This window comes from Homalodisca vitripennis, chromosome 2 (genome assembly GCF_021130785.1).
Source record: "Homalodisca vitripennis isolate AUS2020 chromosome 2, UT_GWSS_2.1, whole genome shotgun sequence".
Taxonomy (NCBI): domain Eukaryota; kingdom Metazoa; phylum Arthropoda; class Insecta; order Hemiptera; family Cicadellidae; genus Homalodisca; species Homalodisca vitripennis.
The window spans coordinates 45,061,073-45,083,694 of record NC_060208.1 but is presented as its reverse complement, the minus strand read 5'-3'; the positions used below and the strand labels follow the sequence as shown (position 1 = coordinate 45,083,694).

Here is a 22,622-nt window from a genome sequence, read left to right as displayed (position 1 = left end):
TCAGACTGGCCTAAATTACTGGTTTCAATCACTCAGCTAACAATTGATTGACTTTATTTACTTATCAAATGTGCTGCATCTAATTTAATAATGATACTACTTATTTGTTTTGAGGTCAGAGTGTGACTTGGAGATTTATTGAACTCACGTTAAGTCGGTTAATCAGATCAAATATTCCCAGTGACAGTGTTAAGTAATACATTGGCAAAAGGGGATTTTAAGGCTCAATTTGGTATAGTGTTGACCTTACTCTTCCAAAAACGATACATAACAGGATTTAGATGTAGGCTTCAGAATACTGTAGTGATGAAGATTCTAGTGGGTTGACATGACACAGTCCAGAGCCAATAGACGGAAAGGGTGATGCTATAAATTGTTAAGGATGGTAGTAGTCACTCAGTGGTAAGAGTAATAAATTATTCACCAATCCTTGACTGTTTGTATCAACTCACCAAACACATGCTGAGGCTGCAGTTTGTAGAAGGGAGAGCGAGGAATGACTTCAGACAGACGAGAATTGCAAGCTTCGATTATCCAAGCAAACCAACAATGGAGCCTGCAATAACATCCAGCACATGATAAATTATACTGATAATTTAGTTATGATGGCCTGATTTCACAAATATTGGTCTTGATTCATTACTTTAAAAACAATTCTGCAAGCTTTTATATGAGTAAACTATGTATAATGAAAATCACGAATCTTTTCAGAAATATTTTTCTGTTTTATTTTCCCTTTGGGCAGTGACTTTCCAAATATCAACAAGTACCAAAAATGAAGTTTTTTTTATATTTGTTATACAACTATTTTTCATTGTAGTGACACTTTATCTGGCACTTGTTCAGACATTATTACTTTTGTAAAAGAAAATCATCATACAACTTTTAGTAAAATAAAACAAACACTTTAAAAAATTCATATTTTAGTAGTAACCAATAAGAAAAATAAAGAAAAAATACAAAAATTGAATTTTTTCTATTTTAAAAATACAAATGGACATTCAGGTTCTATAGGCCTACATCACAAAAAAAAACAGATGTCGTAAAACAGCCAACTGACAGCTTACAGTGAAGGTGGAACACTTCCTAGTGTTTGGTAAGAGCTAGCTGACCCCACTCAGTAACGCTACACATTAATCACACAGTACACTTCTGTCATAGTGGATGTGATTAGTAAGAAACTCCACTTTGTTTCTAATACTCCTCGATGGATAGCTAATAAAAATAAATAAATCGCAGCATTACGTTTATATTGCTTTAAGATAGATAAAAGATGTAACCACGTTATTGTTACTGCATGTGGCTTGTAGTGCGGCGATGTGACTGTTTCATTGTTACTGTTCAAAGGGTAAACAGTTAGAATTAATAAATAAACTGCCTTTTCTACAGATTATGTCCAAACAGCATAGTAAAAATATAACAAATAATGTCTGGATACATTGACATAAGAGCCTATTGTGTCTGGGCACTGAAACCGCACATCTCCGTTCGTACCCCCAAAATAGACAATTAGTCTCCAGCCAAGACCTCAAAGTCTAACTCTGGCTTCCAAAAGATGCTCAGGCACCAGGGAAAACATCATACCAAACAATTAGACAAACAATATATATAAATAAATAAACAAATCGCACACCAAAATTTTTTAGAACCTAAGTGGACTGAACTCACAAAGCACACTCACACTGACGAGGCCAAAGCGAAGAACTCACTACCGCTACCTAATAGAAAGATACCCTGTGTATATCCACTGAACACAACCTACATACCCTCATACACTAGAGAACACAAATAACCCATAGCTAGGGGAGGAGTAAAGCACAGTTAGATCAATTTTGTGGTTAAGCAATTTAGAGTCCCTTGCTCCCTGCAAAGGGTAAGTCTGCAGGAAGCAAGACACTAAACCAATTCCACTCGGTATCCTGTGCTAGGGCGAGCTCCGAATGAACAAAAAAAGATTGTGCACTCCTACCCCTCCCTACCTAACACTAAACCTACACCAACAACAAAACCCCTCCCGAGAGACAGCTGAGAGAGCAGCTAACCACGCTCTGCTACCATTGAAACCGCACATCTCCTTTCACACCCCCAAAATAGACAATTAGGAAGCGAGCCCCCATGGTGGCGAACGGGATGGCAGATCAGAAATAAACCTAGAAGGAAAAAAGAAAAACACCGTGGATAGCGTGCTCAGGTTCTTTTTTTTTAATTCACAGTTACCACCACAGAGTAGGAAAAATAAATTCTTTAACCAAGATAAGAACATCTTTGCCGAAATAACAATTTTAGCCAAACAATTTTTAAAACAATCATTGCTACAGTTAACATAATTTGTCGGCCATATGTCTCAGGTGCACCTGGATAAAAAATTAGGACTAGCTATAATTTAAAACAAGAACTGCCAATTCCACCCAGTATCCTTCGGCTAAGGGCAGGCTCCTAATGAAAACCAAGAAATAACACTAAATAGCATTTAAACTAAACTTAAAAATTAAATAACAAAATACGAGGGCTATTCGGAATGTTTTGGAATTAAAAATTAACAAAGTATAGGAAAAGTTTTATTATATACATTTGAAAGCCACACTTAAATACTACTTTTCAACATAGTCGCCATTCAAATTTAGGCACTTATCATATCGATGGATGAGCCTGACAATGCCTTCCTCATAAAATTCTGCCGCCTGTGTCTTCAACCAGTTTGTCACTTTTTGCTGCAGCTCTGCGTCGTCGTCAAAGCGCTGCGTTGCCAGCCACTTCTTCATTGTTGGGAACAAGTGGTAGTCACTTGGTGCAAGATCTGGGCTGTATGGTGGATGAGGAAACAACTCCCACTGGAATGATTCGAGAACTTCACGTGTGCGATTTGCCGTGTGAGGTCGAGCGTTATTGTGAATCAACAGAATTTTCGAGCTCAACTTTCCCCTACACTTGTTTTGGATCGCTCTTCTGAGGTTGTTTAACGTTTGGCAATACCTTTCTGAGTTGATTGTAGTGCCTCGTTCCAGAAAATCAACAAAAATTACTCGTACACCTTTCTTGTCCCAAAAAACAGTCGCCATAACCTTTCTTGCCGACATCGTTTGCAAACATTTTCTTGGTTTGTGAGGGGAACTTGTGTGTCCCCACTCCATTGACTGCAATTTAGTCTCGCAGTTAACATGTTTCACCCATGTTTCATCGCCAGTTACGATGTGATCGAGTAGTGATTCACCCTCTTTGTCGTAAGCATCCAAAATTGTTAACGCTGCAGCCATGCGCTGGTTTTTGTGGACGTCGGTCAGGATTTTCGGTACCCATCTTGCATAAAACTTGTGGAAGCGAAGCTTATCAGTGACGATTTCGTATAAAAAATTCGTGAAATTTGAGGGAAACTAAGCGAGAGTTCCGTTATGGTTAACCGTCGGTTTTCTCGGACCTTTGCGTCAACTTTCTCAACAAGTTCGTCAGTCACTATGCTGGGTCTTCCACTTCGCTCTTCGTCATGAACAGGCAGACATTTCAAACAGGCACTGTGACCAGATGCGTTACAACATGAACTTCCCGCTAGCACGGCTGGATAGCCACTGAGCGGTGGGACGTCCTGACACCAAGATGGCCGCGCTAGTCCCGCCCCTAGCGGCCACAGCGCAAAACGTAATCAACTTTCCGAATAGCCCTCGTATAAACTATAATAACTGGCAACAATAACAGAATAAATTAATTAATTAACAAGTAGCAGGGTATCACAGATGTTGACTAGGGGTGTTCAGCTCGTCATGGAGGCCAGCTTTCCAGCAGAGCAGGAAAACCCTGGAAACTGTCTGCGACCACCCATGATGAGAGAGCAGCAGGAGGCAAGAGTTCCTCTCCTGGACCTCGTCAGTGCGAAACAGCAACTTAAGCCAGCATGTTAGCGGGAAAATAAATAAGTGAATAACATTAAAAAAACTAGAAAAGGTAAAAAGTTACAATAAGTACTTCCACTAATGTGCAAGAATTTAGAAGTTCCTTGCCACTCTGAAGAGGATGTGCAGAGCGCTCTCAAACAGCACAGTCAGTGCTTCTGCAGCCACAACAAACAACACTTACATATACTACATAAATAAACATATACATGAGCCGGGGAGAACTGGGCTCAAGACTTAGAACCGGCTCAGCACATCATCAGAATTTCAATATTTTACACGAAGAGCATGACATAAGACAGTCCCTCCTATTCGATGAACAAAGGAAATTCAGAATTGGAAAACATAATCCTTAACCACTATTAAACAAAATAAAATTTTTCTGAAACCAACCATCAAAAAATTCTAAAAATCCACAAAAACGTAGAAACACATACCACGGTTTTCGTACCAATGACACCATTAAGCTCCTCACTTAAGTCACAAGAGCTAGTTATATTAGAATAGAGACTGGGCAGTATAGAACAATTGAGGAAAATATTCACAAGACAATTTTCTTAGTCCATTCAATAGACTTAGAAACCCAAAGCTTACCACTTCTAATTAAAAGGAAATAAATAGTTTTGTAAAACAAATGTCAGTGTCTCACTGCAAGTCACTAAATCAAGGCAAGCTCTCACAACTGCTAAAGAACTATGCTCACAAACCAGAGTAAATACATGGAACCATCAACACTTTGAAACAAAATAGATGCATCATGTAACTCAAACTACAAAAACTGAATTCTGGTAGAAGCACAGGTGCACCAACTCGACACTTATTCTCCACAAAAACTGTCTAATAAACTCCCTTCACTTGACATAAAAAAGTCAGAATAAGGTCAATAAAGCCATCAACCACAGCAATGAAGCTTGAAGATGGAGAAACGTATGAATAATTCTTTGACAGACAAATAGGAACAATTGAAAATTAATTAGAAAACCCTAACAAAACATTTATGAGCATTGATCAAATTCAGCCGGATTTCATTAAATGTAGCCAAACAGTACTGTCATGTTAACAACTTGGCACTAAACGAAGGAAAAACAAAGCAAGTACTGTTTAGTAGAGCACAAAATTAAAATGTTGGACTCCCGATGTTAGAGGTGGAGGAAGAAACTAAGTACTTGGGAATTATTGTAGACAGTGCTCTATCTTGGACACCTCATATTGATTTGGTCTGCAACAAATTGAGTACTGCCCTGTATGTGCTCAAAAGAGTTAGAGCTGTCACAGACCTCGCAACAGCTAAAGTTGCTTATTTCTCACTATTTGAATCCCACATAAGATATGGACTGCTTGTTTGGGGTGGATCAACTGCAGGAAATCTGAATAGAGTCCCAATAATGCAGAAAAAGGCTGTGAGAATGCTAGCAAGCTTGGGACCAAGAGACACTTGTAGGAGTGCCTTTAAAGACCTTGGTATCCAAACTGTTACTGCCTTGTTTATCTTTCAGTCCATCATTCACATTCTCACAAGCAATGCTGAACGATTCATCGACATCCATACCCACAACACCAGAAACGCAGTAAATTTCAACCTTCAATCTCACAGACTTGCAATGTTTGCCAAAAAACCTTCCTATGCAGGAGCAAAATTTTTGAATCTACTGCCAAGACATCTTAAAGAAGAGAAGAGACTATTGCCATTCAGGACACGTCTCACCACCTAGCTGGCCGACAAGACATTCTACTCCGTTGAAGAATTTTCAAACTGGAGAGATTTGTCAACCTAATTTATAATTACGAGGGTCGTCCAGAAAGTAAAGAACGTTTTGTTATAAGTCAATAAAAAACAAAAGATAAGAGCATCATGATAAATTTATTTTATAAATACTTAAAAACTTACTCTAATTTTTTCTACAAATCGCCGGAACTGTCCAAGGCACTTGTTTGTAGCGTGGCACCAGTTATTTCTATACCGACGTTATACTGTTCTGCCGCCAAGGAATGGAAGCCCACTTTTTACTCCGTTTTTATACTTTTGAGGTCTTCGTCACCCAAAAAGTTTTTTTTCCGCCTTAAAAAAACACTTTCAACTTTGGAAACAAGTGATAGTCACTTCGGAGCCAGATTGGACTATACGGAGGGTGTCCGAAGATTTGCCATTTGAAAGAATTGAGTTCTGCTTTGGTTCGTGCACTGCAATGAGGCCGAGGCATTGTCGTGGATCTAGCACCACTTTCGACGACAGCATTCCGCGTCGTTTGTTTCTGAATAGCGCGGCGAAGCCGATGCAAGGTCTCGATGTAGGCCTCTGAGTTGATTTTGTTCGCCTCTCGGCATGAACTCCACATGGATTAGGCCTTTTCGGTCCCAAAAAACTGTTGCCATCAATTTCCTGGTGTTCAAATATTGGTTTTTTTCTTTCCTGTTTTTTGTTGGTTGAATTCGAGTGATGCCATTCCATTGACTGGAGCTTTGTTTCCGGGGTTCGATAGGAAACCCCAAGTTTCGTCACCCGTTACGATGCGGTCAAGAAACGCATCACCTTCTTCTTCGTCATACTGAGTCAAAAACTCAAGAGCTGCTCCCATCCGTTTAGTCTTGTGGACATCAGTAAGAATCTTAGGCACCCAACGAGCAACATTTTCTGATAACCAAGACGTTCAGTCACTATTTCGTGCAAAGGCGAACCTTGAAATTTGTGGAAAAAATTTCCACTAGACCACTCAAAGTGAAACGACGGTTTTGTTGAATTTTTTTTTTCCATCAACTTTCGCTGCCAACATCGTCAGTAACGAGTGACGGCCTTCCACTTCGTTCCTCGTCGTGCACATTAGTTCGACCTTCCTTAAGTTGAATGCACCATTTTCTCACTGATGACTCGTTCATCGCATTATCACCGTAAACTGCCTTAATTTGCCTATAAATTTCAATAGGTCGAACATTCTGTGCATTCAGAAAACCGTATCACACTACGCAGTTCACACTTGGCGGGATTTTCAATTAACGCCGCCATTTTAAACTTTCACAGGAGACGCAAAACGTGACCTCACGGTACCGCTACTCAGCTCACACTGAGGCAGAAGGTGTGGCTAACGAACAAGCTATCTACCCGCGGTGGTGGGGGAACTGCGCCGCCCGTGATGCGCAATCGTTCTTTACTTTCTGGACGACCCTCGTACTTTTATGTATTGACACATATTCTGCAACGTGTACTCTACATTCACGAATAAAGTTTGCTTTGACTTGACTTGACATTAAAATAATCCAATTACTGCAGAATTTTTTAGATCAGTCAATCGGGAATTCAAGCAAAATGAAACATTATAAAACAAAGGTCTTCAAAAATTCCCTAAAGCACTAAAAATCTCCACTGTTTAAAGTCCTGCACCAAAACATAAACCACCTTCAAAGGAAGACAAACAGACTTAATGATTTGCTGGAAACAAAAAAACCCACCTTAATTTTATTGACAGAACACAATCTTTCAAGTGAGGAGCTAACTGGTAACAGAATCAACAACTATACACTTGTAAAAGATTTCTCAAGAGAAGTTAATAAAAAATGCAGTGTGACCATTCACGTGAATGACAGCCTTGGAAACTAAGTTGCAAATAACACAATCGGAAAAGTCTGTGATCTCTCCATGATCCACATTAACTCTGGAAAACTCAAACCTAGCTTTTAGGAGTGTACAGACCCCCAAACTTTATATGCACTAACATTCACAATGATGATATCAAGACAGAAATCTTAACAACTGGCCTGTCTGATCACACTGCCCAGATCTGCCACTCAAAATAAAATACTCCCAATCTCAACAAGAAGATAATCTTTAACAATATAAAACAAGTCCTGAAGGATGAATCATGACAAACTGTCTATAATGCTTTAATCCAAATCAATTTTTAATCAAATACTTAACTGGACCCTGAATTCTACATGCCCCTTGATAAAATCCAGACTAAAAAAAGATTTAGTTTCAAAAATACAAACGATCAAGAAGCATGCAGGTTTAAAAATATTTATCTTTAGACATTGGTAAACAAGAACCAAATTTGGGAGTTCGCTGAGAAGGTAATTACAGCTCAGGCAAAGAAGGAATATGGCCTTAGACTGATGCATGTAAGGAAGGAAACCACATCAAACTATATTCCAATTTCAGAAAACAAACAAAAAACTATTTGGAATGTAATTAACCATGAGAGATGCATAAACGAGGAGCATTCAACCCACATAGAGTTGGTAATAGATAAGAGGTTGATAAAAGATTCTCTCCTGGTAGCATAACATCTAAAAACTATTTCAGCACACTCTGCAGGTAACAGTCACTATACAGTACCTAATTTCAAAACAGAATTATTGAACCCCAAAATCTGTATTAACCCTCTCCCGCTCGTATTGTTTCCAGGCGCTCACGGTGCTTCTAACCTCAATTAATTCGCTCTGCCGGTTGCGCTTAGTCAAAATACGCGGTTCCTCAACTTACACACGTTCTGTCATTGTAATTGACTATAATTATATATATTAATTATTTTACCATATATCAATGAAGTTGATTGTACAAGACCAGGGAGGGGGCACACGGACAGCTGGGCGCGGGTTGGCACGGGGTTGTTTGTTGTGCAGTTACTTGGTGAAGGTCATTGTCTGGCTCGCTGTCACTGCCACTGCCACTGTAATTACTCTGAACTACATCCTCAATGCCACCAACCACTTCACAAAGCTCTGGTACATCACTACACTCACTTGAATCGTCGCAATCACTACTAATAACGAGATCGATTTCACTGTCACGAAGTATACGACTACAACCCGCCATTGTTTCCCCACAACTAATATAAATAGCAAAATAATGGAATAAATCTACTGTAAAAGTAAAGTAAATAGTCTCTTGATAGCAAACAACCCGTAGTAGTACAAAATATTGCTACTCGAGAGCAGCACTTATCGGCTCTAGTCGTTAAAGCAGTGCGTGCCGATCTGTGCCGTTTAAGCTGCAGTGGCTATGTGGTGGCCGTGCCGATTCATGCCTTGCGAGTGGGAGAGGGTTAACTCATAATAAATCCAACCGTAAGATCTGAAATATCAAAAGTTATCTCTGGCCTAAATCAAAACCATCTTCTGGATTGAATGAGATCTCCTCAAAACTACTTAAAAATTGCAAATTATAAAAAATAATTCAAAAATTTTAAAATGGTGTGAGTCCTTAGTAGAAAACTACAGAGTTTAATTTTTTTTTTTTATTTCAGTGCTTTTGGGAAAATACCTTCCTTAAAGGATAAGTTGATGTGTGTTAATGTGGGTGTGATCTTTATCCTTCTTATCTACAATATCCAACGTAATTGCTAAGGCGATGCTTGACCGATTAATGAGTCATCTTATTGATAACAACATTCTCAGTAGTTAACAACACGGTTTCCTAAAGGGAAGGTCAACCACCACAGCCCTGACTAGCCTTGTTCGGTACATTATCAATCAGATGGATAAACGTTTTACCATTGTCACAAAAGTAATATATTTAAGTACATATAAATAAGAATATAAAACACTCATGAGCAAACTACACTCACCTTGCGTATACAGCTTTCGACTTGACAAGCTGAGGTAAGGGCCGAGACTGAGATGGCTCAATGCCTCGGAACGGTCTCTCCAAGTTGTAAACCTGTACATTGTCTTGTCAGTAACTGAGAGTTGTGAAATTTAATTTCTTTAATTAAGAATCTGCCGGATCCAAAACGTTTTCACAATTCTCTGTTGTAAAGTAATGTGAATATCATTAACAATTGAAGGTTTTCAAAATATTGTTCATTTACTCATGATTGTACTAGTAATTCAAATTAAAAGAAACTAATGTTTACATGTTATTACTTATGCTGTTTAGTTGTTTACTGTTTAGCACACTGGTATAGGGATTGAAACAATGATGTGAATGTTTTCAAGGAATATTCAAATTTAACTCAACAAAATCTTGCAATTATATCAGAAACCACAGGTTTGCAACATGCTTTATTTCAACAATGGTACATGACATTCAAAATTTGCCTGAATTACATAAATGGTCAATATACGTACACTATTCTTCACCAAGTTGAAACGCTAAATAATACCAATATTACTGCCTTATACTTAACTATACACAGATTTAGTTTTTGTGAGACGTTTTGATCATACTACACACAAAAGAATTGAAAATCTACACTGAATAAACATTGATATAAATAGTAAAAAAAGTTATAAAAATAAAAAACTTACTATGTTCTAATATCATACAGTGGTAATCAGGTAGTAAGAGACAGATTATACTATATAATGGAACTTTCCTACTGGGACTACTCAAAATCTGGTTTCAAAATGGTTTCAGAAATGAGAATATAATAATAATATAGTGTAACACCAGTAATCAAGAACACACAGTTCAAAAATTAGGACTTTATTATACTTTGATATTTTTTGGAATTAAGCAATTAAAGGACCATAAAACAATTGTACAAGCTATTTTCCTAACTTTCCATGATATATTGCTTAAATTATAAAATAGAGCTCAGATCATAAATTTTCACAATTCAGTAAGACATGAACTAAAACTAGAACATATAAAACAATTACTCAGCAATTTTTTCTAGGTTCTTTGGTGTGAAATGTTAATTAGGCTACATTTTATTCCTTTTAGATGTGCAACTGTTTTTAAAATATTTTTGCACTTGATGTGAAATGCACACACACATGCGTATGTATGTGTGTGAGTGCCCACGTGTGTGCATATGTGTGTGAACGTTTGTATGTGACATTATGTAAAAATAAAGAATACATAATGTGTAATAATTATAGCAATTCAAGAATCAGAAATCTAAAATTAAGTACAGTATTAGAAATTGGCTTCCCTGTAAAGCCTTGTCTTAATGCAATTAGACAGTTTACTTGACATTACACATACATAGAGAAGAAAGCAACTCATAGCCTAAAGGTCCACATAGTTTAGCTAAGTTTAGCTAAGTTTAGCTTAAACATCAAAGAAAGTTTCAAAGAACAAGAGGTGTTTATTATTACTTAAATTTGGATTATTAAACATAAATATTATGTGAATGTTGAGTTTAGCTCTAGTTCACTTTCCTCTTTCTCAAATCAGTATTACATTAACACTTGGTTAAGAAAATGTTCTCACCTTGTGATTTATAGTTTGTTGTAGCAGAAAAAACTAAAATTTTAAATAATATAAACAAATTCAATCATGATTAAAACTCTATTTTAACTCTATTCACCTTATCTTGAAGCCAAACAACAATAACCAATGCATGTTGTGCAGCCAACAGGGCTAGATAGCACAAACTTGAGGAGCTATGTAAATAGCCCTGTACATACTTCTGTTGCCTTGTCTTGATACCAAATAACAGTAGTAACTGATACATGTTGTGCAGCCAACAGGGCTAGATAGCACAAACTTGAGGAGCTATGTAAATAGCCCTGTACATACTTCTGTTGCCTTGTCCTGATACCAAATAACAGTAACTGATACATGTTGTGCAGCCAACAGGGCTAGATAGCACAAACTTAAGGAGCTATGTAAATATCCCTGTACATACTTCTGTTGCCTTATCTTGATACCAAATAACAGTAACCGATACATGATGTGCAGCCAACAGGGCTAGATAGCATAAACTTGAGAAGTTATGTAAATACAGTACAACCCCGATAAGTCGGCCCCCGTTAACCCGGAAGTCTGGCTAACCCGGACCGATTTTCAATTAATAAATAAAAAATCAGACAAACATTTCAATAATAAAAACGTAATATTTTTGAGTGGTATAGTATCCGTGAATCGATGTTGCATCAGTATTTGATGGGACTGTAAGACAGTGAGTGTGTGACTCATGGCACACGGCGACCGAGTGGCGGTCATTGTCCCGGATTCTCGGAAACAATAACAGACGCGTATTTCCCCAAATCCTCTCCGACGCTACCGCCATGCCTGGTCCCTCAGAACCTACCTCGCTCCACTCACTTGTGCCCGTGTTGTGTGTGTAGTGTACTGTATTGTTTGCTTCTGTACTGCAATCGTGCTTCAGATAGTGTGCTTCATTTGTGTTGTGCGTTTGTTTTTATCTACGCGATGACAAGAAAACGTAAAAATGTTGTAGTGACAATGGAAAAGAGACTACAGGCATTAGGTAGGATAGATAAAGGCGAATCTTTAAAAACAATTGCAGCATCTTATGGTGTCAGTATATCTACAGTATCGGATTCGAAAAAAAATAGGACAAAAATCGAAGAATTTTTGGTTTTTGGTTGGAAGAATGTTTGGTTTTGTGCGGAAAGGGAACGTGGTTTGCCAGTGTCTGGGCCTATCATTCAAGAAAAGGCAATCAAGCTGAATAAACAGTTGCCTGATTGTGAACCAAATTTTACTGCGAGTTAAGGATGGTTGGATAGGTGGAAAAAACGGCATGGTATTCGCCAACTATCTATCACAGGAGAAAGTCTATCTGGGGACAACAGCATTGCTGAGTACTATAAAAACAAGTTTTTGGATTATGTTAAAGAAGAAAATTTAACGGCAGATCAAATATATAATGCCGATGAGACGGGTCTGTTTTACAGAATGTTGCCGAGCAAAACTTTGGCCTCAAAAACAGAAAAAGCAAAGACCGATTGGCAATAATGGCCTGCAGCAATGCTTCGGGGAAGCATAAATTTCCTCTACTCTTAATAGGAAAAGCGAAAAATCCGCGAGCACTGAAAAACGTAAATCGGGATTCTCTACCAGTTGTCTACAAGTCTCAAAGAAGTGCATGGATGGACAGCAACACTTTTAAAAACTGGTTTTTTGATTGTTTTGTGCCAGGTGTGACGAAATATTTAAAAGATTGTGGGTTGCCAATTAAAGCTGTCCTACTAATTGATAATGCTCCTTCACATCCGTCTGCAGATGTGCTGGTCAGTGGGGACATTACCGTCAAGTTTTTGCCGCCTAATGTAACAGCGCTATTACAGGCCATGGACCAGGGGGTTCTCGAGATAATGAAGAAGGTTTACAGAAGACAGATGCTAAGCACAATCATTGACAATGAAGGAGGACACGGTGTAGTTAAGATTCTCAAAACATTTAATGTGAAAACTGACTGCAAAGAATCTTGGGAACAAGTGACTAGAATCAGCTTAATTAAATGTTGGAAAAAACTGTGGAAGGGTGTATGCGACTTGCCTGAAAATATAATTCAACCAGTGGGGAACTGTAATATGGAAAATGACTCTCCAGACGATGTCCAGCCCCAAGAACTTTTGGATATGTTCCAAAATATTGATGGCTGCTCTGAAGTTGATGAAAATGACATTAATCTGTGGTTAGGGGCAGACAATACCGGAGGCTATGAGCCACTTACTGACGAGGAAGTGATCACGTCGTTTTTACCTGATGCTAATGAATCAGACGCTGAGGAGGCAGACGGGGACATTGAAGATCCAGTGATGAGTCATGGAGATGCAGTGACCAAACTAAACGAACTAATGGTTTATTTCGAGCGACAGGCAGAAACATCGCCGGCTGAATTGCTCATGTTGAAGAGACTGCGAGATGGCACAGCACGCAAGCGGCAGACGACATTGGCACAACAAAGCTGACCGAGTTTTCTACCAGGAAATGAACAGTTATAAATGTACTGTAAGGATTAATAATAATTAAATGTGCATATTTTTTTACAATTATAATGGAGTTTATCTGTAAGTATACCGCATTTTATTAATTTTTACCTAATTCTCCGGCTAACCCGGATTTTCGTTAACCCGGATCGGCCTCAGTCTCGATTAATACGACTTATCGAGGTTCCACTGTAGCCCTGTACATACCTCTGTTGCCTTGTCTTGATTCCAAATAACAGTAACTGATACATGTTGTGCAGCCAACAGGGCTAGATAGCATAAACTTGAGGAGTTATGTAAATAGCCCTGTACATACCTCTGTTGCCTTGTCTTGAAGCCAGTTAACAATTAACTGAATGTTGTGTGAAAGGAAGGGCCAACTAGAAGCCAACAGGGCCAGATCACGTGAACTGACAACAATGCTAAGCCAGTGGTAGAATCCTCGAGCTTTGGCATCACGCACAGAGAATGAGATGGACAGAGCACAGTTGGGGGGTTCACAGAACACACAAGGGTTCAGCTGGAAACATAAATTGAGAGTAGAGTTTGTGTAGTGATATTAAGTGAGTTTGACAAGACATTTTCTACCATCTTTTTTAATTTTTTATTAGTATGATGATCTACAGATTCTAAAAAATGGTTCATGAAAGATAAACAGTTCACAAAACAGTAGTACAAGAATAGCTGCAATTATTCACACAGGAAAATATATACATTAAAAATCAAATTTTTCAATCAAATATATATATATGAGGGTATCTTAAATTGTTTTGAAAAGAAGCAAGTATATAACCCTGATAGATTTGAGCAAATCTTTTGACACTGTAACTCCTCTATTTTATGTCAGAAAAACTTTAATTTTATGGAATAAGCCATTTAGAATTACAATTAATTGAATGTTACTTGAAATGCAGAGAATAAATGGTTTGTGTTAATTTCTCAGAATTCTTAGATATAGTTGCAGGGGTACCCCAAGGCTCTGGTTTGGAATCCTTTTTATTTTGAGTAGTTATTAATGATTTTAGTACAAATTTACCGTATTTTTCAATGTTATATGCAAATGACACCACCTTCCTATTATATAATAGGTACTAATATTATTAATGTAAAATCCAGCATACAGATTCTTTAGAACAAGTCAAAATCTGGTGGTCTGTACATAACCTATTGATTAATTAAAGTAAGACTGAACATATACTTCACTCACTAAAACATAATATAGACATTTTGTATGATATTTATTTTTATCCTGTCATGCTGTTGGGTATTTATCTTAAAACTAAACTTAGCTGGTATGCACATGTTAACAATCTTTGCAAAAAACTGTCAAGAGTAACTTGTCTCTTAAGAAAATGAAGATCATGTTTCTGCTTGGAAATTTTGTGAATGGTGTACTTTGGTTTGTTATATTCGTAACTCAACTGTGGTGTAAGACTTTGGGGCAACTCAAGTGCAGCCAAAAAAGCTTTTATTTGGAAAAAAGGCAATAAGAGATATCACTGGTCTTTTAGCTTCTGACTAGTTTTAGAGCGACATTTCCTCACCTCAAAATTATGACATTGAGTTGCACGTATATATACAGTAATTTTATCACAGTTCTAAGTCTAGACAAAGCCTTAATTTAGTGATACCAAATATTGTTGGACTATGATTGGACAAGTCCCATAGAAGTTACCAGTAGCAGTAAGGCAATTATCATGTAATAAATACTGAAGAATGATATGTAGTTGGTTAACCCTTTTACTGCCGGCCATTTTTTTATCGTACCAGTCAAAATTGCCAAGGGGGAAAATCGCTGTTGTGCATTCATTTACAAAAAATGCTGTATCTTTTTTATTTTTCATTAGATTTGCATGAATTTTTACTTTATTTACTCGTATTTAAATGCTGTTTTTTAAATAATAAAAAGAAATTTTAATTTGAAACAAACTCATTATTTAATTTTAAAAATTATGTAAATAAAAAATAAATAAAAAAATAAAAATTGTGTTTGGCATCTGATAATTTATTTTTAAAATTATACTAAAATTTTGAGCATGATATCATTATAAACTAGAGCAATTGCTTAGAACATATACCAAATTTGAAGGTGCTACTTTGAAACATAGCTGCACTATGAGGATTTTCCCAAAACTGGTAGGCCTCCTCTAGGCCTACCAGTGGAAGTTGAAGGTAAACTTATCTGTGCCATATCCCCCTCACTATCTAATAACTCCTCATTATCTGATGGTAAGATAAAGTCAGGATCGTCATCAGTGTCATCCACATCACTTTGATTGTCTTCAATAGCCCTAACACTAATATCAGAATCGTTCTCGGCATATGAATCTGACAAATTCTGAAGGAAATCGTCACTCAGTTCGTCTTGCACTTGTACACCACCATCGATTAGACTGTTAATTATTGTTCCCTCACTCACAGGAGAGTTAGATGTAACTCTTTTACTCATTTTATCCTTGATCAACAAAAGTAACACTTCAAAAAACTTTCGATAACATTGTAAACAACAACAATGAACGAAGATTTCAGTAATCTAACCCGATCATCTGGTTTTGACAGCTGTCTAGGTAGTTCGTCAATTCTAGTCAAAGACGACGAAAATAGAAATCCAAAGTTCTTCAAATGGCTTCTTTCATTATCCTTTCCTCCTAAACAACCAAAATACCAAATATTTCGGCATTTGAACATAACAGTAGCCAGTAACAATAAAAAAAAACAGACGTCCGACATATCGGACGTTGGCGTTTTCGGCAAAAAATGCCGACGTCCGATATGTCGGACGTCGGCAGTAAAAGGGTTAAGGAGAAAATGTTTTTATACTACTGAAGAATATTTTAACAGTGATTTTAATGATCTAAGAATTTGAATGTTGTTTTAATTTTAATTTACTATTTATTGTTGTTGTAATATTATGACTTAGCTATATCAACTTGACGAAGCTTATTTTAATTTGTTTTACTTGATAACTAATAAAGGATCTGAATCTGAATCTGAAAAAATTGTGAAATCAATATAAAAGTTACTAATTATAAAACTTGAACCATACCATAGTGTTCATTGTAACCTCAAGGTGGAACAAAAGTGAATAATCTGTACTTCATTTCTTCAATAAATACAGAAGAAAACTTACTTTTTTATAAATACAAGTATTTGACCAAACAACTGTTAACTGAGCCACTTTCGATTCTCGTGGTTGATAAATCCAGAAATAAAATAACATCTTATAAATAGATTAACTTTTACCTTTTTGTCTCAGATATTGATACATTGCCAATTTTTAATTCTATACTAGTATTTAAATAGCAAATATTTCATGCTGAAGGTGGAGAAACTAGCAATCAGTGTAAATGAGGATTAGCTCAGAGAGTTAACTCATGGGTGTCTTTGTACAATGGAAACATAATTCAGAAGTAACAAAAAAAGCTGTAGCAAATTATGAAGTAGGGAGAAATTATAGTAAAAGATAGATACAAATATAAAGAGCATATTTGTACAAACATCTCAGTCCATTAAAGGTGAACTCAAGATTCGGTAACTTGAATAGTGATTTCATTTAAATTCTAATACAGTTTATTACTATAGCTATTTAAACAAAACTTAATATAGGATTACATAGGGTCACAAAATAGATTTAGTTAAGTCTAAATATGAGAACTTAATGACTGATGTGTCAGAATTCATTAGCAAGATACCTCTGACATAAATGACAGTGTGAAGATGATTCTGACAATACTGACCCTCCCTCACTTCCATTCACTCCATCCATCACTGACTAAAAGCTTTGGTAGGCACAATGTCTAGGTAAAAACTTTTTTTATAGTAAGAATTCAATATGTATATTACAGTTGAATTTCTGATAAGAACTTAGTAAAAAAATTATTTTTAATTTGTACGGTACAAAATAACTCTTATATTTAAATTAAAACTTTAATAGAATTTTGTGAACTAGTGGAACTACGTTACTCCGTTGGGACACTTATTGGCCATTTATAATATAAATTTAATAAAAACACTACATTTTTTTATATATTTGCTTTCTCAATCATAGTGATAATAATAAATAGAAAAAGACATAATTCTTGAAAAGGATGCAATCAGTTACCTCACAGCTGAGACTCCGCACACAGACATGAGTCAGCCAGGAAACCAGGGCTTGACGTTGAACAGGCAGACGACTGCTGATGTAGCGGGTCCCAGATACTCTCTCAACAGTCACGTACTTCTCCGCCATCGAACAAGCCTGTAGGTCAATAGCACAATAATAGGCAAGTATCTCAAAGTTGAGACTGTGCACACAGACATGAGTCAACCGGTGATGTTTTAAAGATTAAGAAGTATCTTATTATTTGTATCAATTCCCTCAGAATATTAGAGCATTTGTCTATGCACTGATAATCCCATTGAGGAGTAAAATATATCTAAATAAATGACACAGTGTTTTATAATCTTCTTATATGTTATCTAAAATTTTTATAAAGTTTCAAGTAATTCCTCCTACACTCGTAGTTTGATGGTACTTTGTCTCTACCTTGTCACATTTTATTTTATCATTCGACAACTTTCTTCTAAAACTTCGTTTTATACCTTTTTTTCACATCCGAAGCAATAATAATTATTGCAGACAGACCAGAAACTTTCTAAACATTTTGTCTTATCAGTGTCATTAAAAAAAAGGCCATGTGGCCCTAACTTTGCCTGTATAAATAAAGAATTTTTCATTGTATCATTAGTAAATCTCTGGCTTCACCAGCAACCTTAATTAATATTCTGTATTCTTACTAAGAATACATAGCCAAAGATCCATATATATAATCAAAGTTCACATACGTTATTGTTAAAAATAGTATTATGGAAGTAACACAATTTCAACTTAACCATTAGCCTATCTTCAAAAGAATTGACTTATGATTTTGCTTGTTTTAAAATTTTTAGTGTCTAAAAATTGGCCAAAGAATAATGCTCATTAGAATTTAACTCCAAACATTAACAAATATAGATAGATTATTTAGACGTGAAACAGTTCGCACATGAAGAGGCAATGGGTTTGAGGGGAAGTGTGTGCTGGGTGGGGTACGAGGAGTGAGACGGCAGGTGCATCCAGTAGACTACTAGCACTATTACAGATTTTTGTCTTATACACCTCTAGGTTTTCATTGTACTTTGTTAACATTACACTTGGGGTTACAGTTTCTTCATATACTCAAATATACATGTTGTATATTATTTAATCAGTTTTTTTTTTACAGTTTTCGAAACCAAAGTACTTGAAGTGTCCATTTTAAGAACTGATATTTATGTTTTTAGCCACACTAGTAAGCACTTTACTCATGGAGCAGACAGAACAGACTATCTGTGCTGATCAGATGCGTGCAGCGAAATTTGTCCACTGCACAATCAAGGCCCATTTCACATCTAGACATATAGGATATCTATCATTATAAGAGTTATAATGCACTGGATCTTTTTATATGGACTAAATAGCATAAAATAAGGATTATACCAAAAAAAAGCAGATAGAAAAAATAACGTAAAATCGAAATGGTTTAAATGTCAAATTGGGTTTGATATTAGGCCCTTGGTAAATTTCTTCAAGGAAAAACCGTTAGTAATAGACTTTTTAAGTTATTCAACAAACCTTACTTCTTTAACTAAATCAGTTCTCAGAGACACAAACCTGGCATGTGACCTCATTGGAACTCTGAAGTTCTTCCTCTTGTGGTGCAGAATAACACGTGAGAAGTATGCTTGGTCCATGGAGATCACAGAAATGACATAGCGATATGACAAAACTCATCTTTCTGAAAATTATGTTTTCATTAATATAATTCTTCAGAGTATATTAAAATTTGACTAAAAGCAATGGATTTTGATTATATTTCATCATCCAGTCTTTTTGATAAAACATGGTTGAATGTTAGTACATCTCTCTTTGCACATACTACTAAGGACAATCATCCGTTGGTCCACAAATAGTTTTAAAAATCATACTAAATGGAATTTAGTAATATAGTCTACTTCATCTGGTACAATAAAACATTCTTTACTTCTTTTTATTGAATTTTCTATGGATTTCACAAGACTAAAAGAAATCTTATCAGACTAAGCAAAAAACCTCAACTCGTCCTTCTTAATAGTAGCCTATCTGTTCCAATTATGCAACCATCCAGGAACAGCCGGAGAGAGTGGAGCCAGTGAACATTTGAGTAAGATTTTTGATGATAATTATCCTGTCATTGCAGAATTTTATGCATATGCAACCAGTACAGTTTTTATTTAATTTAGACTATCCAAATATACTTTACAGTAGGCTACATTATTTTCAATGTCAGTTGAAAATTGGTTTAATTGAGTTTCTTATTACGTTTTACATGTATACAAATTCTGGTAATTATTTACTTTAGCCACTTCACACTATTTGCCTAAATTTCAACTTAAAATAAGAAAATATATGCACAGGATACTAGTAGGCTACAATAGATATAAATGAGAGGAAAGCCTAAATAATAACAGAAGTTACAACAGAAACGTCCCTAGCCATTGATATTTTTGAACTTTTAGGATATATTTTGAATAGTCTAACAATCTAGGAGACAGGGCAGAATAATAAGCTAAATTATTCTAAGTTAGGTGTTTTTAAGACTAAAGTCATTTCCCATTATTCTTACTGTAGATTATTAATGATAGACTAACCTATTTACTACAACTACCAACTTACCTTATTATTTGGGCAAAGTATTCAAACTCAGTTCAATTAATTGCTACACTACGTCTGATTAGCCAAAGGATTTAAATTTATATTCACAACACAAATTAATAAACTTATAAAAAACCCAATTTCATACGAAGTAATCAACCTTATCATGACAACAACCAAAATAACCTAACATTGCGCAGACAGACATTAGGTTAGGTAGACCATAACAAGTTTTTTTTCTTTCCTTTTGACTTTGAATGAATGATACATGAAGCTCTGTTTTATTTCTGCTCTACAATGAAGCCCCAAAGTGCTTTATAAAAAACTAACAGTTTATAAAGGACAACATACGTCTTGTGGTTGCCAATGCTATTTGCCCTCTTAACAGAATTTTATTATTATGAAGAAACCAGTATTAAGAAACAAGTTTTTTAACAAAGCGAAAACGCATTTTCAATAGTTTTTGTCGGTTTTGGCTATTATAATGAGATTGACTTATTATCTACTTCGTATAAAAGTTGCGGTTTTTTTAATAAAGTTATAGTAAATTTAAAGTAATAATTTTTGTTGTGAATTTAAAATGAAATCCTTTGTATAATCAGACGTAGTATAGCAACTAATTTAACTGAGTTTCAACATTCTCCAGTATTCTGTATTTATTATTATAAAGTAAGTAGATAGTTGAAGGAAATATGTTACCAATGAATTGTAGAAATTATAGAACACTACCGTAGAAAAGTATAGTACACATAGTGGTCCAAATATGGGAAACGTTACAGAACAAATACGGAAAGAAATCCTTTTATAAATTCATTTCCAATGCATTGACCATTCGATCGTTTATCTTTACAAAATCTGCCCAATATTGCTTACGACGAACAAAAACATCCTTGGAGAATCTGAAGTCGAGATAGTAGCTATCAGGTAACAAATCAAAATTCCTTATGGTCTGATCATGAATGCCTTTAAGACAAGTGCCACCGTAGTGTACATTGCCAAAATATATTTTTTAGATAATCATTAAAACTTGATATTTAGTTTTTGATAAATATAATTAATTTCAAATGTGAAATCAATTTTTCATGCAAATATATGTAAAATTGCTAAATTGAACCATATATAGTTGATGATTAAGGCATGTATAATTGTAATTTAAAATCATAAACATTGAAAAAGCTATTTTGTATTTAGACGGTCGTTATTCCATCTTTAAACGACAAAAATGTAGTAAAAATACATTGCTTTTGGAAACAAAAAATTTTAAAATTTTCTTTAAAATTCACTAAAATATATTTGACATCGAAGTTGTAGTCAACAAACTCAGTATTAACCCGAGTTAGTAGGTTAATATTTGTATATACATTGTTTATATGAAGTGCTTCATCTTTAATAAGAATTATACGAAAAAGGACACTTTAGATCTATATTATAAATCAAAACATAATGCTGCTATACTTAAGAGTATTCTTGGTTAGTACTCGTATTTCTTCGCGTCTTCCCGTTCTACTTGAACCCAGATAACGGCATCCATCCTCCGTCTGATAGTATGGGCAATCTTGTCCTCCCATTTGCTAGAATCAGATCGTAATAACCATCGAGCGATTCATTCTCATCATAACTCAATCCAACAGCCATTATGCCTTTGCGAGAGTCCCCGCAGTGATGAAAACAGTGCATTCAATCTGAAATCAGCTGGTCTGCATGTTACACTCCCTTCAGGTGAGGGACCAGCGGCGTATCCAGAGGAGATTTAGAAGTAGAACGTGTTAGGCAGGAGTGAAGTCTGGACCAAATAGTGTGAGAAAAAATATCCCCTGAAACTGTCCATTATATAAAATAACTTATGGAACAGTGAAAGTGACAATATATTCTGTAGCTAAAGAAGTATGAGATCACAGTTTAAAACTATGGCCTCGTACTTTTCTAGCTATTGTATACGTTCTTAAAACCATCACTGTGACACCTGTCATGTATCGAGTTTAGGACGGCAGGGATGGTGTCTGTGACTGTCTGCCGCAGACAATGTGTTGAACTATGATACATCTCTAGCTACATCATACGTTTTTAAAACATTCGATGTGACACCTGTCATGTATCGAGTGTAGGACAGCCGGGATAGTATCTGTGACTGTCCGCCGCAGACAATGTGTTAAACTATGATACATCTCTAGCTACATCATACGTTGTTAAAACATTCGATGTGACTGGGGTGGGGGGGGGGGGGGGTGGGGGGGGGGGGGGGTGGGGGGGGGGGGGGGTGGGGGGGGGGGGGGGTGGGGGGGGGGGGGGGTGGGGGGGGGGGGGGAAATTCCCATCGTCAGGTTTATAAAACGCAGAAGTTAAATTAAGTTAAAAATATTGCGTATAAATAACAATAATAAAAGATGCGATTCAATAAACAACACATTTTTGCCAAAAATAAT

General features: G+C 36.1%; 1 protein-coding gene across 1 annotated transcript in view; it reads right to left on the bottom strand.

Annotated features, from left to right (window-relative positions):
• The window catches only part of LOC124356168 (folliculin-like), a 40,362-nt gene extending 19,951 nt beyond the window's left edge, over positions 1-20,411 (bottom strand). Inside the window, exons 1-6 of the mRNA XM_046807329.1 lie at positions 20,221-20,411; positions 19,180-19,303; positions 17,608-17,745; positions 13,822-14,025; positions 9,443-9,534; positions 453-556 (exon numbers count right to left, since the gene is read on the bottom strand). Of these exons, the coding sequence (XP_046663285.1) occupies positions 453-556; positions 9,443-9,534; positions 13,822-14,025; positions 17,608-17,745; positions 19,180-19,299 (658 nt within the window). The 5' untranslated portion in view covers positions 19,300-19,303; positions 20,221-20,411. The remainder of the gene's footprint in view (positions 1-452; positions 557-9,442; positions 9,535-13,821; positions 14,026-17,607; positions 17,746-19,179; positions 19,304-20,220) is intronic.
• Positions 20,412-22,622: the final 2,211 nt, after the last annotated feature.